Source organism: Otolemur garnettii, unplaced genomic scaffold, assembly GCF_000181295.1.
Source record: "Otolemur garnettii isolate 467f Iridium unplaced genomic scaffold, OtoGar3 scaffold00025, whole genome shotgun sequence".
NCBI classification, from domain to species: domain Eukaryota; kingdom Metazoa; phylum Chordata; class Mammalia; order Primates; family Galagidae; genus Otolemur; species Otolemur garnettii.
In genome coordinates, this window is record NW_003852420.1 from 1,739,368 (window position 1) to 1,757,227 (window position 17,860).

A 17,860-nucleotide genomic window follows, 5' to 3' on the forward strand; every position below is an offset into this window, starting at 1 on the left:
TATTTCTGAAGTAATTACCTGGGTAGACTGTAAAAGTTGGATATATTTTAGACATGATTTCTCAGCTAGCTTTATTCTTTTGGTAGTTTTAATATTTCTATTCTTTTTTCCTAAATATTCATTTTGATTTCTGGAAGTTTTGAGGGGACTCACTTGTGAAATGTCCATATTGTTTAATGTGGTAAAGAAGGTGTTTTTAAGCAACCTTTGCTTGCCTCTGTCCTAGTAAATCCTCAGCAGTTCCTAACACAAACAGAGAATAAAGAATTTCATCTAGATTGGGAACAAAGTATCCTTGGATCATGTTTCTGGTCCTTCCTAGCCTAGAGATGTTAGATTAAGGGTTGATGCAGGTCAGAGTATATTCTTAATTGTGTAGCTTGAACCTCTAGAGGTAACATAAAATTAAGAATTTCCAGACTTTGAACACAATTACACATTAGTGTGAACATATACAAGCTGAAGTCCTGGTCTCGTCATTTTGAATCAGAGAGCAGCCTCTACCTATTTCAAGTCTACCCCTTATCTCCAGCCAGAGGAATAGCAGACTGACTTAAAGTTTCTTCCCATAGCCTGCCCTCTCCCCCAGCTGTCTTCATATCAGCTTGAAAGGAACTTCCTGGCAGCTCATTGGCCCAAGAGTAGGGAAATGGTTGCTTAGCAACCAAATCTTGACACCCACCCCCCCACAGACCTAAGAAGAGGAAGCTCTTGGGCCAGTCACCTAGTTCTGCCTGTGTTACAACAAAGAGCAGCTGCTTAGAAGATGAAGCCCTTGTCCATGTTAATAGAGATACTGATAATCCTTGGGATCACAATTAAAAGTAAGTTTTTCTATCCTATAGTTCTTTATGAGGATCTTTTCACTCTGCCAGCACTAAGGGCAGAGACTAATTAGAAAATCAGAAGTAACTTCACTATATTCCCAATTAGCACCGTTTTTGTACAAGTACTTTTAAATACCCAATAAGGATAGAGAGCAGTGATACTCTCACTTGGGACAATGCTGGGAAGGGTATGTATGTGAGAAAGAGAAAACAAATCTATGAGAAAGGCTCTACAGTGATTTTTATAAAATATGGATATTTGGTGTTTTTACATCTACAATATCATGAAGGTCTAGTTTCAGGACTTTAAAAGGAAAGCTATAAGATTCACAGAATGGGAAAGTGCTATAAATTTATATTCTTTTCTTTCTCCCTCTGCTCTAGAGAGCAAAATATTTATATTCTTTTTAAATCCTTACACAACAATTCTACTTTCAAGGTTTCAATGTTTCTTTACTAGTTACTGCCTAAAATTGGAAGTTATTTTTCATTTTTGGTTCTTTAGCTATTCTTGAGTTAATTTTTACACAATCCTCATATAGTTTGCTAACTATGAATTCAACTTAGAAAATGCTCATTTGAATTTAACCCAGGAATGTAAGGTTGATATCATCCAAAAATTAATCAATAAAACACATTATATCTATAGAATACAAGACAAAGACCACATGACCTTCCCAATCAATGCAGAAAAAGGCTTTTAATAAATATCAACATACCATGTGATAAAAATAAGCAATGAAGTAGGAATAGAAGGAAACATTCTCAACTGAATAAAAAGTATTCTCAAAAAACCCAAAACTAGTATATGTAATTGTGAGTGCTTTCCCCCTAATATTAAGAATAAGACAAGGATGTCCACTCTTGACATATCTATTTAATACTATGCTGGAACATCTGTGGCAATTAGACAAGAAAAAGAAATAAAAGAAATCAGGACTGGAAAGGGAGAAGTAAAACTGTCCCTATTTAGAGATGACATGATCTTGTATACATAAAATCCTAAGGAGCCCTACAAAACTATTAGCACTAATAAATGAGCTCAGCATGACTATAGGATAAAAATGTCAATATACAAAAGCCAATTCTCTTTCTATACAGTAGCAATGAGCAGATCAAACCAAACATGAAGTTAAGAAAATAATTTTATTTATAATATCAAAAAGTAAGGTATTTAGAAACAAGTTTCACAAAAGAAGTATAAAACTTATACTCTAAAAATGACAAAAGTTGTTAAAAGTAGTTAAAGAAGACTACAAAAAAAAAAGTATTTCCAATTTTTATTGATTGGAAAATTAATATTGATAAGATTGAAGTGCTCTCAAAATTAATCCATAGACTCAACATAATCTCTCTCAAAACCCCAGCTGACTACTTTAAGAAACTCACAAATGACATTAAAATTTACATACAAATAAATGTTTTTTAATTTAAATTGGAGGACTCACACTTCACAAATTCAAAACTTACTACAGAGCTACAGTAATCAAGACAATATGGTGCTGATTGGAGGATAGACATGCAAACCAATGGAATACACTTGGGAATTTACAAATAAATGCTCACATTTATGGTCCATTGCTTTGGCAAAGGTGCCATGACAACTCAATGTGAGGGGAGATAATCCCTTCAATGAATGCTACTGGGACAACTGGATAGCCATATGCAAAAGAATGAATTAGGACCCCCTTCCTCACCCCATATACACAGAGTAATTTAAAGTGGATCAAAGATCTAACAATAGTAGCTAAAAGCTTTAAAACTCTTAGAGGAAATTATAAGCATATATCTTCCTGGCCTTGGATTAGGAAATGATTTCTTAGCTATGCCAGGAAAAGCACAAGCAAAAAAAGAAAAAATACATAAACTGCATATCAAAATTTAAAACTTCTTCAAAGGGTACCGTCAAGAAACTGAAAAGATAACCCACAGAACAAGAGAAAAAAAAATTGCAACTCATATATCCAATGGCAGTTCAGTATTCAGAATATATGAAGAACATTTACCACTCATTAATAGAATGACAAACAACTGTGTTTAAAAAAAAAAGAAAGGCAAAGGAATTGAATGGATATTTCTTCAAAGAAGATGAACAAATGGCCAACCACATGAAATATGTGCCACATCATTGGTTTTTAAGGAAATGCAAACAAAAGCCTAATAAGGTATCACATTATGTTCAGTAGAATGGCTATAATAAAAAAAGAAGAAGAAAGAAAGAAAGAAAAGAAAAGAAAAATTATCAAGTTTTAGCAATGATGTGGAGAAATGGAAGCTGTCACACATTACTGGTGTGAATATAAAATGGTGTAGCCCCTGTGAAAAATAGTGTGGCAGTTCCTCAAAAAAAGGTAAATATAGATTTATATTAATTATATAATCCATTAATCACCGTCCCAGGTATATACCCAAGAGAAATGGAAACATACATTCATACAGGAATTTGTACACAGGTGTCTGTAGAACTATTATTCATTTTAGATTAAAGGTAGAAATACCCCTTCTGTCAATCAACAAATGAGTAATAAACAAATTGTGAGATATAAATACAGTTGCAATACTACTCAGTCATAAAAAATGAAGTACTGATACATGCTACAATTTGAATGAACCACAAAAACATTATACAACGTCAAAGAATGAAACAAAAGTCTGCATACTGCATGATTCTTATTATATGAAATATCTAAAACAGGTAAATCCATAAATACTTGGATTTATCTATTAATAAAGAAATACCATAAATACCTTTTATTTATCTATTTTATGAATAGGTAAAATATGGTCTATCCATACAATGGAATATAATTCAGGAAAAGAATAAAAAAGTACATTATGGATGGACCTTTACAATGTAATGCTAAGCAAAAGCAGGTAGACGTAAAAAGTCACATATTATGTGATTTATATATATATGTAATGTCTACAATAGGCAAATACACAGAGACTGAAAGTAGATTACTGGTTGCCTAAAGCTAGAAGGTGTGAGGAAATTGGGGACATGATTGCTAAGGAGTAAGGGATTTCTTTGGGGGGAATAAAAATGTTCCAAAGTTGATTGTAGTGATGCTTTCACAAATTTGTTAATATCCTAAAGCCCAATACATTGTAAGTGAAAAAAAGAAAATTTAGTGAAAGCTATGTGCCAAGAGTATTAGGGATACAAAAATATCTAAGACGCCATCCCTATCCCTGAGCAGCTTAGAGTCTCAAAGAGAAAAGCAAAAGTGAATAAATGGTAAGGTGTCATAGGTGTTAAAATAGAAATATTTACAGGTTGCTATAGTGGTACAAAAGAGGGAGAGGCCAATTCTATCAGTGTGTGGAGTGGTCAGAGAGGCTTCATAAAGAAAATAGCATAAATTGAATTTTGAAAGATCAGTGAGTGTTCACCAAGCAGGCACAGGAGAATAAGAACATTGCAGACCAGATAAAGGAAAAAAAGACCCAGAGGAATAAAAGAGAACGATCTATAAATAAATAAATAAGTTTGCTGTAGTGTCAGATATAAGGAAGAATACAGTAACTGATGAACCTGAAGTGGTAGGCAGAGACTTTGTGTGACAGTCTGTAAAGTTTGGACTCTATGCTGCAAGCAGTGGGGAGTTTACTCATTGAAGAAGATGAATAGAATTTTGCCTTAGAAAAATGACTTTGAGAGTAGAATAGTGGTTACTACAGGTAGAGAAAGGTCAGAGGATGGAGGGGGATCACCAAAGGTTGGTTAACAGATACATAAGTACAGGTAAGTAAGAGGAACACGTTCTGGTGTTCTATAGCACTATAGGATGACTATAATTAACAATTTATTGTATATTTTCAAATAACTAGAAGAGCAGATTTTGAATGTTCCCAACACAAAGAGATGATGAATATTTGAGGTGACAGTTATGCTAATTACCCTGATTTGATCATTACACACTGTATATATTTAATATGTATCAAAATATCACACCATATCCCATAAAAGTGTACTTTATTGTGTCAATTAAAAATAATAAAAGCAAAAAAAAAAGTTTAATAGCAAAAAAAAAGAAGAACAAAGAAAAAGACTTTGGCAGTAGAGTGATACATGGTGGCCACTCTAAAAGTAACTGGTAGGAGACTACTGGATGCTCCAAACAAGAAACAGTGAGGACTTAAACTATAGCAATGGCAATGGTGACTGAGAGAAACAGATGGGTAACAGGCTAGAGAGAATAGCGTCACACAAGTCCAGTGTGAGAGAGTCCCAGAAGATGGGAATAGCCAATAATGGCAAATGCCAGAGATAATGGGACTGAAGAGAAGGGTCAACAAGGGACCACTGAACTTAATAGCTGAGAAATCTTTTTTGTTCCCAGGACAGTTTTAGTAGAGACCCATGACAGAAACCTGATTTCCATTGGTAGAAGTGAACAAGAAAGTAGAGACAGTGATATGATGACAGAGCTCTTCCTGATTATAGCAATTTGCAGGGTCAGACTTTAATTTTCAACAGAGAACCAGGAATGTAATAAGTGGGGAAGAAGACATCACTATCTAAGCTAGCACTGAAAGACCTAAGGTTGATACTTAAAATCAGCCCTTAAACTCATTTTTTTTTCCTCTCCCTATCTCTCTACCCTGGCTCTCAAGGCAAAACCAACATATCTTCCTTTTTTCACCCAAATATACCTTGTAAGCTTCCATATAGAATTTTTATGCATTTTTTCCACTGTACTTTGATTGTACTTTGATTTTACCTAAATAAAAATGTTGAGTGGGGCCATAGCTGTGTAACTGTCCCTCACTTTACATTTACCTAAGGAAAATTCTTTAAAAGTTACTAAGATTAGTTTTCCCTTTTGGTAAATTTCTGAATAGAATAATTGAAGATGATGGAAAGAATGAACAGCTTATCCCTAAGTGTATCCCTAAGTGTATGTCTTAGAAAAATGGGGGAAAATCTACTAAAGTGTTTTTTCTCTATCTGCCCTACTGATCCAGCTGTTGATTTAAGGCAGTGTAAGATATATGACTGAGGGAGGCACCTGTGGCTCAATGAGTAAGGCGCCGGCCCCATATACCAAGGGTGGCGGGTTCAAACCCAGCCCCGGCCAAACTGCAACAAAAAATAGCCGGGCATTGTGGCGGGCGCCTGTAATCCCAGCTACTTGGGAGGCTGAGGCAGAAGAATCGCCTAAGCCCAGGAGTTGGAGGTTGCTGGAGCGACTCCGCTGCACTCTACCGAGGGCGAAAAAGTGAGACTTTGTCTCTACAAAAAAAATAAATAAATAAATAAAAGATATATGACTGAGTCAGAGAAAAGGCATGGTCAGGAGTATAGCTCAAGATCAGCCAGGATCCAAGGATTCTTCTATCCTTTCTACCTTTTCCTAGTACATGTGAAACAATTAGAAAAACAAAACCACAGAAAATTTATAGCAGCTATTTCCTCTGACACTTATTGACCCAGCAATACTCTATACCAGTTGAAAAGGGCAAATATTTCATCTACCTCACACTCATCAGAGGCCAGAAAGCAATTGCCTGTTAACCATATCCAGATCCCTGTCAAGTCTAGAAAGGGAGCAAATAGAGCCAAGTCCTGGACATACTGCAGAGGAGGCTGAGCCTAAGTACTACAAGCAGGCAATATCCTACTGCTTCAGAAATGTGTTTGCTATTATCAGTGATGTTTTGAATAACTTATGAAATCAAGGAGTTCTAAATTACCTTTGCTTTCATTAATTTCTTTTACATTACACTGCTAAGCAGGGAAAGAATAAACTGCAAGCGTCTGGAGCATCTTGAAGAGAAGCAAGAAAAGAGTGGATGTTAGGACTGATGGATGTGAGAGAGGATGAGAGATGGATGTTAAGGATTAGTAAAATGTGCATTTCTCTTTTATTTCCCAAAAGATACAAGTCTTTTTCTTGTATTCATTATCTTAAATTCATCTGAATGCTTTCTAATTTTTAGTTTATAATTGACAAATAATAATTGTATATTTATGGGACTCAATGTAATGTTTTGATGTGCATATATATTGTGGAATAATTAAATCCATAACCTCATATACTTACCATATTTTTCTGGAAAGAACATTTAAATGTACTATGGTATTTTAGCAATTTTGGAATATATGATACATTATTAATTAAAGGAACCATGCTGTGTATCAGACATCTAAAATATATTCCTCCTGTCTTACTGCATCTTTGTATCCTTTGACCAACACATTCCCATTTTCCATCCCTCCTTCCTAGCCTGTGGTAACCATCCTTCTACTCTCTACTTGTATGACTTTTTAGATTCCACTTATGAGATCATGAAGTATCACATATTTGTCTTTCTCTGCCTCGCTTATTTCTCTCATAATGTCCTCCAACTCACAAATGATGGAATTGCCATTGTGCCAATATACCACATTTTCTTGATCCATTCATCCATTGATGGACTCTTAAATTGCTTCCATATTGTGGCTGATGTAAATAATCCATGATGAACATAGAATGTAGATATCTTTTCAACATACTGATTTCAATTCCTTTGTATATATACCTGGAAGGAGAATTACTGGATCACATGATAATTCTATTTTCAGCTTTTTGGTGAATCTCCATGCTGTTTTGCATGATTGTACCAATTTTCATTTCCACCCACAGTACGAAGGTTCCCTTTTCTCCACATCCTTGACAACATTTGTTATCTTTCTTCTTTTTAGTAATGGTTTTTGTAGTAGGCATGAGGTGATAGTTCATTGTTATCTTAATTTGCATTTTCCTGATAATTAGTAACAATTGAATGTTTTCTCATATATCCATTGGCCCTTTGTTTGTCTTCCTTTGAGAAACATCTACTTAGGTCTTTTGTCCTTTTTCAAATCAGGTTATTTGTTTTCTTGCTATTTGTTGAGTTCCTCATTTATTTTGGATGTTAGCCCTTTATCAGATATATGGTTTGCAAATATGTTCTCCAAATATGAGGGTTTCTGGGTTGTCTCTTCACTGTTGTTGTTTCCTTTTTAGACTGGTGTAATCTCATTTGTCCATTAGCCAGATAAATGTTGTGAAGCTTTTCCTCTGTGTTTCCTTTTATTAATTTTTATAGTTTCTGGTCTTAGTTTATTTGTTTTTTTTTTTTTTTAGAAATGACCAAATTTGTAAGTAACTAGATGACATTTTCTTCCACTGTGGCCCAACACAGAAATTAAGTACCAGTTTAGGAAAATAAGATTATATTTTTGTACAGCCTTAGATCAATGTCTTCTGGATATTGTTCTTTTCTTTTTCTAAGTTGACCCATACTAACTGAACATGCTTATGAGATGCACAGTGGTATTTTGACACATATACAACGTGTAATGATCAAATCAGTATAATTAGCATATCCATCACTGCAAACGTTTATCATTTCTTTGTGTTGTAAACATTCAAAACTCCTCTCTTCTAATTTTTTGAAAATATACAATAAAACCTTGTTAACCATTTTTACCTTACAGTGTTGTAGAACACCAGAACTTATTTCTCCTATCTGGCTGCAACTTCTCCTTATCCTCCCCTCCCCTTGCCCTTCCCAGCCTTTACTCAGCACAATCCTACTCTCTACTTCTGTGAGGTCAATTACTTTAGTGCCCACATGAGTGAAAATGTGCCACATTTGTCTTTCTATGCCTGACTTACTTCACATAACATAATGACCATGTTCATCCATGTTGCTGCAAATGACAAGATTTTACTTTTCACCTTTTTTATGGCTGAAGAGTACTGATCTTCTATTTTTCTCTATCCATTCATCATTTAATGGACATTTAAGTTGATTTTATATCGTATCTATTTTGACTAGTGCTGCATAAACATGCAAGTTCAAGTATCTCTTCCATATACTGATTTCCAGTCCTCTGGATAATACCCAGTAGTGGGATTGTTGAATCATTTGATAGTTCCTTAGTTTTTTAAGAAACCTCCACACTGTTTTCCATAATTGCTATATTATGTACTAACTTACATTCTCACCAACTGTATATGAAACATTTTTTTCTCTCCATCCTTGCCAGCATTTGTTATTTTTTGTCTTTTGATAAATTTGTGTTAAAGTATTTAATACCTTTTGAGTTTATTTTGGTATATGCTGTGAAATAGTGGTTCAATAACATTCTTCTGCATGGGAATATTCAGTTTTCCCAACAGTGTTTATTGAAGATACTGTCCTTTCCTCCTTGTGTGTTCTTGGCACCTTTGTGGAAAATCAATTGACCATAAATGCATAGGTTTATTTTGGAGCTTTCTATTCTGCTCCATTGGTCAATGTGTCTGTAGGTCACATAGGTCAGTATCATGCTGTTTTGATTACTATAGCTTTGAAATCAGGTAGTGTGATGTTTCCAACTTTGTTCTTTTTGCTCGTATTTTTTTGGCTATTCAAAATCTTTTGTGCTTCCAGACAAAATTTGGGATTTTTTTTCTATTTCTGTGAAAAATGACATTGGAATGTTGGTAGAGATTACATTGACTCTGTTGATTGCTTTGAGTAGTATGGACATTTTAACAATATTTATTTTTCCAACCCATGAACACAAGATGTCTTTCCATTTATTTGTGTCATCTCAAATTTATTTCAGCAAAATTTTATAGTTTTTATCATATAGATCTGAAAGATTTATATATTAACCAATTACTACTACCCTTCAAATCTATCCAGTAATACATCATTCAGCAGAAAGAGGACAGCCCTCAGCCTGAGGAGAACTGGGAGAACAGATCTACTGTTGAGTCCGTAAATGCTCATGCATCAGCTTTATCACAGCCACAAAGAGGAACTGCATTTCCAGCCATGTCCTTTTTGTCTGCCAGGATTCACTCTTCCCAATTCTACTCCGTGTTCTGCATATAAGAGCTGATCTGTATCTCTCATTATGTATATACACCAAGAACATTCCCTGCCAGTGACAGCCTGCTACCTCCTCCTAATGGATCCTAAGATCTATTCCTTGTCATTTGAAACTGTTTTCTTAATGAATGCCAATAGCTAATTGATTACCAACCCAGTGGTCTCTCACTGTTCATTCCACTTGATCTCTGTTTGCAATTTGACACTATTCACCATCTTCTTTATCCCCTCTGCCTCTGTAGAACATTAGACTCTTTCACTGGCTTGTCTTCCTTGGTTCTCTCTTTAAATGCTGGGCTTAAAGTTTAGTGCTTGGCAATCTTGCTTTTCACATTCTATGTCTCGGATGCTCTTTCCCAAGACCCACAGCTTCATTTACACATGTGTCTAGATCTCAGACTTTCCTCCTAATCACTACACCTGCATGTCCAGCTACACGATAGTCATGAACAATGTATGCAAACGTCTTATGTTCAACATTTCTTCTCAAAGTCACTTCCTCTCCTGTGTTTTTTCTCTGTTCAAAAACCTCAATTATCTCTCCTTGCTCCCCTAGTTCTAAAGCACAAATTGTCAAAATTGTATGACAATGTACTTCTAATTCCCTTAGTACCATCTAATTCCATGTTTTTACAGATAATAAGACTGAGGCCAAACACGGTGAAATTGTTTCCCCCTTGTCATTCTGCAAACCTGAGTCTTGAATCAGAGTCTCCTAATCTTTTATATTTATTCATTCCTTTATTCATTCACCAAATCCTGTCAATTCTATATCCTCTTTGCTTCTCATATCTATGCATTTTTACTGTGCTAATTTAAAATCTCATTTTAGCATCTTTAACTACACTACTGTACTTCTAACTCCCCTCTCTCATATCTATAATATACTACTGCCAGAAATAATAATCCTATACTTGAGATCTAATCATGGTTTTCTCCTGTTCAAACAACCACTTTATACACAATAAAGTTCTGTTCATTTTATTTTTACAATAGGCTCTAATCCAATATGATATTTGTTTGTATTTTGAGACAGGGTCTTCCTCTGTCACCCAGGCTGAAGTGCAGTAGCACAATCATAGCTCACTGTAACCTCTAACTCATTCCTGGACTCAAGCTGTCCTCCTGCCCTGTTAATCTTTTTGTTTTATTTTGTCCTTTCCCTTCCCTTCTCTTCCCTTCCTTTCCCCTTCCTTCCTTCCTTTCTTTCTCCTTTCCTTTTCAAGATGAGGTCTCTCTATGTTGCCCAGCTGGTCTTGAACTCATGGGTTAAAGCTAATCTTTTACCTCATTCTTCCAAACTGTTGGGATTACATGAGCCATTGCTCTTAGCCTCAGAGTAAAGTTTTAATATCTTGTCAGCAGTCAAAATCCTGTGGAATTAGGTCCCATCTTCCTTTCTTTGTCTTAGCTATACACATATTTGTTACAATCCATTCAAATAGTTAGCACTCAGTATACTTAACTCTCTCCTGTCCATGTCTTTCTCAGTCTGTTCTACAGATGGCCTATCTGCAGGTATGCACTACTATCCTCTCTTCCATCCTATCATGACCATAATTCTATAGCATAATATTCTCTTCATCTTTTAAGGGCCTTCTCAATTTCTTCTTCATCAAATAAATAAATAAGCCCCAAAGTTTTCCAACTCCTTCCTCAGAGTACATTGTGCCTTTATTGTCCCATGCATCAAAATCTTATAATTGAGTTAGTTTTCAACTCTCTCACTAGATCAACTATGTGAATACAGAGATTGATCGTGTTTTACTTATATCTCCTATAACTCATTGCATAACTTGACACGAAGTAGATGCTCGAAAACTTGTAAGATTCAATAATAATTAACATCTATGTAACATAAAAATTTGTAAAATAAGATAATACAATTTTTTTTTTTTTGCAGTTTTTGGCCAGGACCAGGTTTGAACTCACCACCTCCAGTATATGGGGTCGGCACCCTACTACTTTGAGCCACAGACTCTGCCACAAACATTTTTATTATTCTAAATTCATAGTAGATATTAGAAAACCCTAAAGTGGACAGTTTAGGGTTTTCAAATTGAACACATTTGAAAGTGGACATTGAATCCTCTGATGGCAATGAAGTGTTTTTACCTCATATTACCTGTTTGCTCCTCTAAGTCTGTATTCTCCAAAGGACTGGTCTGGGTATCTGCCTCATAATCAGATTTATCTTGCCTCAGGCTGTTCCGGTGAACAGCCACTGGAAAGCTAGAAAATACAATCAATCATCTAAATTTTTTTTAATTGTTTGGAATTCAATTAAACTCAGCTGTGAGTTTGTCGTAGATGGCTTCAATTAGTTTAAAAAATGTACCACCTATGCCTATATTCTTTTTTTTTTTTTTCTGAGACAGAGTCTCAAGCTGTCACCCTGGGTAGACTGCCGTGGCATCACAGCTCACAGCAAACTCTAACCCTTGCTCTTAAGCAATTCTCTTGCCTCAGCCTTGTAACTAGCTGGAACTACAGGCAACCGCCACAATGCGTGAATATTTTTATTGTTGTTGTTGTAGTTGTCATTGTTGTTTAGCAGACCTGGGCTGAGTTCAAACCCACCAGCCCTAGTGTATGTGGCTGGCACACTACCACTGAGCACGGGCACCAAGTGTTTTTAAGTGTTTTAATTAGAAAAGGATGCTGAATTTTATTGAATGCTTTTTCTGCATCGATTGAGAGGATCATATGGTCTTTGTTTTTGCTTCTGTTGATATGGTGAATTATGTTTATGGACTTGTGTATGTTAAAACAGCCTTGCATCCCTGGGATGAAACCTACTTGATTGTGATGAATGATTTTTTTTAATGTGTAGCTATAATCTATTGGCTAGGATTTTATTGAGAATTTTTGCATCTATATTCATTAGTGAATTTGGTCTGAAGTTCTCATTTTTAATTGAGTCTTTTCCTGGTTTTGTTTGCTTTGTAGAATGTGTTAGGGAAAATTCCTTCATCCTCAATTTTTTGGAATAATTACTGCAGTATGGGAATAAGCTCTTCTTTGAAGGTACAATATTCTGGTGTGAAACCATCTAGACCAGGGCATTTTTTTGTTGGAAGATGTTTTATTGTTTCTTTGATCTCAGTGCTTGAAATTGGTCTGTTCAGGAGTTCTATTTCTTCCTGGCTCAGTCTAGGGAGAGGGTGTGATTACAAATATTGGTCCATTTTCTTCACATTGTCAAATTTCTGGGCATAGAATTTCTTGTAGTATTCACAGATAATCTCTTATATCTCTGTGGCATCTGTTGTTATTTCCCCTTTATCATTTCTGACTGAGGTTAATAGAGATTTTACTTTTCTATTTCTAGTTAGTCTGGCCAAATTTTTATCTATTTTCTCAAAAAACAAACTCCTTGTTTCATTAAGTTCCTGAATGATTCTTTTGTTTTTAATTTCCTTAATCTCTGATTTAATTTTGGTTATTTCTTTTCTTTTGCTGGATTTGGGATTAGATTTTTCTTCTTTTTTCTATTCCATAAGATGGTTCGTAAACTTGTTGATGCACTTTCTTTCAGGTTTTGAAATGTAGGTATCTAATGCAATAAATTTCCCTGTTAAGACTGTTTTTGCTGTATCCCACAGGCTTTGGTAACTTGTGTCTTCATTGTTCTTATGTTTGAGGAATTTAATGATTTCCTCTTTTATCTCTTCCTGCACCCAACTATCATTCAGCATAAGGTTGTGTCCATGTCTTTGTGTGAGGATGAATGTTTTTGATGGAGTTGAGTTCCACTTTTATTGCCTTGTGTTCTGAGAAGATACAAAGTGTAACTTCTATTCTCTTAATAACTTCTATTCTCTTTACTCTGAGGTTTGATTTGTATCCTCAGATGTGGTCTATTTTGGAGTAGGTACCATGGACTGATGAGAAAAATGTATATTCTGTAGCTTTGGGTTGGTGTGTTCTGTATATGTCTATTAATCCAATTTGTTCTAGGGTTATATTTAAGTCCTTTGTATCCTTGTTTAGTTTCTGTTTAGAGTATCTTTCCAGTTCTGTCAGAGGGGTATTAAAGTCACTGGCTATTATGGTGTTATGGGACATCATATTGCTCAAACCCATCAAGGTCTGTTTTATAAATCTGGGAGCATTTAAGTTGGGTGCACAAATATTTAAAATCAAAATGTCTTCTCATTGTATTGTTCCTTTGACCAGTATAAAGAGTCCACCTTTATCTTTCTTAACTTTAGTTTCTTTAAATCCATTTGTATGTGACAATAGATTGCAACTGCTCCTTTCTTCTGATTTCCATTTGCTTGAAATACTATTTTCTATCCCTTAACCATGAGTTTTGATTTGTCCTTCAAGTCTAGGTGTGTTTCCTAGAGACAGCATAGAGATGGTTTGTTTTTATCCAATCAGCCAGCCTGTGCCTCTTCAGTGGTAAATTCAATCCATTGACGTTTATTGAGAGAATTGATAAGTGTAGTGGATAAAGTATGTTGAGATCTTTAGTAAAACTTGGGGAGTTTTCATTTGTGATAGTCTCCAGTAGGGCTTCCATTCCTTTGGTACAATCTTCTTCCCCCTTAGGGATCCCTATTATTCAAATGTTTGAATGCTTCATGGAATCTCATAGTTCTCTAAGCAATTATTCTGCTTTGTCTCTCTCCTTTCTGCCTCTTTGAATTACCTGGGTTAACTCAAAAACTTTATCCTCTAGCTCTAGGGTTCTTTCTTCTACATGGTCTACACTATTTTTGATACTTTCTACTGGATCTTTACATTCCCTGATTGTTTCCTTCATTTCCTTAATCTCCACCATATCCTTTCTATATTCTCCATATCTCTCATCTGACCTTTAGTTCCGTCTTTCTATTTTCTCATCCATTCCTTTTATTGTCTTTATCATGCATATTTTAAATTCCCTTTCTGTCATATCCATTAATTCTTTAAGGGGGAGTCTTTGGTAGTAGCTGCCTCATGGTCCATTGGAGGAGTTGCTCTGTTTTGCTTTTTCATGTTATCCAAATTTTTCTATTGGTTTCTCCTCATGTGTTCTTTCTACTTGTTCACCTCTTTGTCCTCCTTTGTCCTTCTTGCTTCCTCCTTTGCTTCAAATTACCTTGTCTCAGAGCAGACTGAGTATAGCCAACCTCTTCCTTGTGACCAAGAACAGAGGAGTCCTTGCTTTTATTGGCACTAAAACTGGAAGTTAAGAATAGAACCAACCAGGTGGTGCCTGTAGCTCAAGGAGTAGGATGCTGGCCCCTATACCAGGGGTGGCGGGTTCAAACCTAGCCCCAGCCAAAACTGCAAAAAAAAAAAGAAAGAAAGAAAGACAGAAAAAAGAATAGAATCAACCAAACAAATTAGCAAAAACAAAACACAAAAAGCAAGCTCAAAAAGTCAAAAACTGCAGCATCTTCAGCAATACAGAAGACAAAAAAATAAAGAGTAAAGAATGTAAAAGAAACAATAATAAAAACAAAGAACATACTAAAAAAAAAGTATATATAACAGAAGGGACCAACTTTAATAGGAACATATATGTTACAATAAGCCACTGGGATGCCAAGTGGTCCTCTGGTTTTTGGTGAACACCTCAATGGTCCTTATTCCTAGCTCAATAGCCTGATTGTTTCTGCAGTATTCAGACCCCATGGAACTGGGATCTTAAAGCTCTCCAGAGTCCTTCCATGTCAGGTGTCACACTGCCCACCCCCTACAGTTCCTTTGGGATGCAGGAGTCCCACAGCCCAAGAGTGGAGCTCTGATCCTGGCAGGTGGGATTAAGATGGCATGCTTTAGGCCCCTGCTTAGACCTTCTCATGACCTTCCCACATGGCAACCTCCTGGCCACCAAGACCTTCCCCAAATTCCTGACTCACCAGCCACAAAAGTGATGGCAAAACCACTCCAGCTGGTATTCAAATCTGGTTTCTGTATGCTGTTTGAGTTTTCCCACTCTCCCTAGTTTTCCTCTCAGCATGCAGCTTCTTCCCAAACCCAAAAACTCTGGAAAGGCTTCTACCTGTACCAGACCTCTATGAGGGGGGCCAACCAATCCTGTTGGGTGGCAATCACCTGCCTAAAGTGTCAGATTTCCAGCACTCTGGATCACACCCCCTGCATCCTACTCACCACACCAGTTATGGCTGAGTTCTCCCTTTTTTTCCAGTCCTATTAGGAGAGCTCAGCTGAACAATCCTTCTGTTCCACCATCTTGCTCTGCCTCCGAGATATAGCCATCTAAATATTTTTAAATGTAGTATACATATATTTGCCTTCATATAGAACAAAGAGCCAGTGATTGAATTATTTGTTTTGCAAACAGTTGTTTGGCAATATAATGCTTACATAAAATCCAATAGTGGAACTGTATCATTTTTTTTTTTTTTGAGACAGACACTCAAGCTGTCCCCCTGGGTAGAGTGCCATGGCATCACAGCTCACAGCAACTGGGCTCCTGGGCTCAAGCGAGTCTCCTGCCTCCGCCTCCCAAGTAGCTGGGACCACAGGTGCCTGCCACAATGCCTGGCTATTTTTTGGTTGCAGCCATTATTGTTGTTTGGTGGGCCTGGGCTGGATTAGAACCTGCCACCTTAGGTGTATGTGGCTGGTGCCTTAGCCACTTGAGCCACAGGCGCCAAGCCAGAATTGTATCAGTTTTTTGTTGATTTTATAATTTTACTGGATTCTTCAATTTATTAACTGCAACCACCTAGTCTTATTGATATAGTTTATTAGCCAATGAGATACAGTAGTCAAGAAAACTTCATTTGTTAGACTTCTTTAAGCCTGTCTCCATGCACTTGGAGCCAAGGCCACAGTGGGTGGATGGAAGATAATATTTCAAGATTGGATAAAGTGACCTACACCCTATAGCTTCCCTGACTTAGAAATAAAGAAAAAAAATTCATCCACTCTGGAAATAAGATTCGTTGTAATGAAGAATACTTAGAAGCATTTATTAGGAATAACTAGGAGACAGAAAAAGAAATGGAAATGAATCAAAAGAAGAAATTTTTACCCAAAATATACTAAACAGAATACTTCTAGAAAAGATATACTAGCAGGTTCAGGGAAAAAAGGAAGGATCCCTGGGGCAAAAGGAAAAGTGATTGGTTAGAATCCACAGTAGGAGTAGCCTCGCCTAGTAGTTGTGACCCCCACTGCCCTTACCACCAGATGCAAAAGAAAGCAGTACTTTTATTTCTAGTGGTGAAAGTCTAGGTTTCTAGGCTATTGTACCAACTTTCCCACTGAAATTAAATGGCACTTAAAATATGGAAGTTTCTTAAATGCATCAAAGAGATGTAAAGTTAGTAAAGATCTACTAGATAAAAATCTAAGGAAAAAACTAGAATCTAGAGAAATAAGCACAGAGCACCTGAGCAAGGCTAGAACTGGCCTCACTCTTATCCCAGCTCCTGAACATCAAAGCAGCTTTTGCCTTAGCAGATGTAGGCTTTGGTTTTAATGGCCTCACAGGAAAATAGAATAGATTCCTCTCTAAGGTAAGGAGTCTAATTGGAAACTTCTTCAACGTTAACCTAGAACCATAAAGTGCTATAAACTGAGACTAAGAGGAAACCAGGAGTAATCCCACCCTTTCTAAATCCAGAGATCTGTAGACTTGATACTTTACATGGTAGAAAGAGGAAAAGAGATACATAATTACTAAGAAGCTGTAGTCATGGGCCAGACCTCCAGGAGATTTTTAGTCTGGATTTACATTGCCTTGGTATTCCTATGTACCCCAAGCTTGAAACTACTTCTAAAGTTAGCCTGGCATCTAGGTTAGCCCTCAGGCATCTGGCAATAGCAAATTTGTGTTTTCTCCATGGGAGAACTTCAAAGTATACAACATACAACTTCAAAGTGTGTCTCAGATAAAGTTTGTAGTACATTGTTGAAAATAATTAAGGAGACAAATAACGTTTAGATGGGAACATCTGAGGTGGGTATTTGTTCCCGAGATGTTGGCTGCTGCTATAAATGGCTAGTGATATTCATGGAGCCCCTTCTTCCTAGAAGCCTAGCTCCTGTTACACCCTTCTAGCACATCCTGCAATACTCAAAGTCACTGATAGAGAACTGAGATAATAAGTTATAGCATTCACAGATAGGTTAACAGGAGAAATCCAAGTCCATCATGAGCGTATTAAGATTCATCAAACATTCGAGGAAAACTTAACACCATGAAAAAAAAA

At 36.2% G+C, this 17,860-nt stretch overlaps 1 protein-coding gene across 1 annotated transcript in view; it reads left to right on the forward strand.

The window, feature by feature from the left end:
- Nucleotides 1-686: 686 nt before the first annotated feature.
- Nucleotides 687-17,860, forward strand: part of SEL1L2 (SEL1L2 ERAD E3 ligase adaptor subunit) — a 133,619-nt gene continuing 116,445 nt past the window's right edge. The window contains exon 1 of the mRNA XM_012804109.1: nucleotides 687-824. Within this exon, the coding sequence (XP_012659563.1) occupies nucleotides 767-824 (58 nt within the window). The 5' untranslated portion in view covers nucleotides 687-766. The remainder of the gene's footprint in view (nucleotides 825-17,860) is intronic.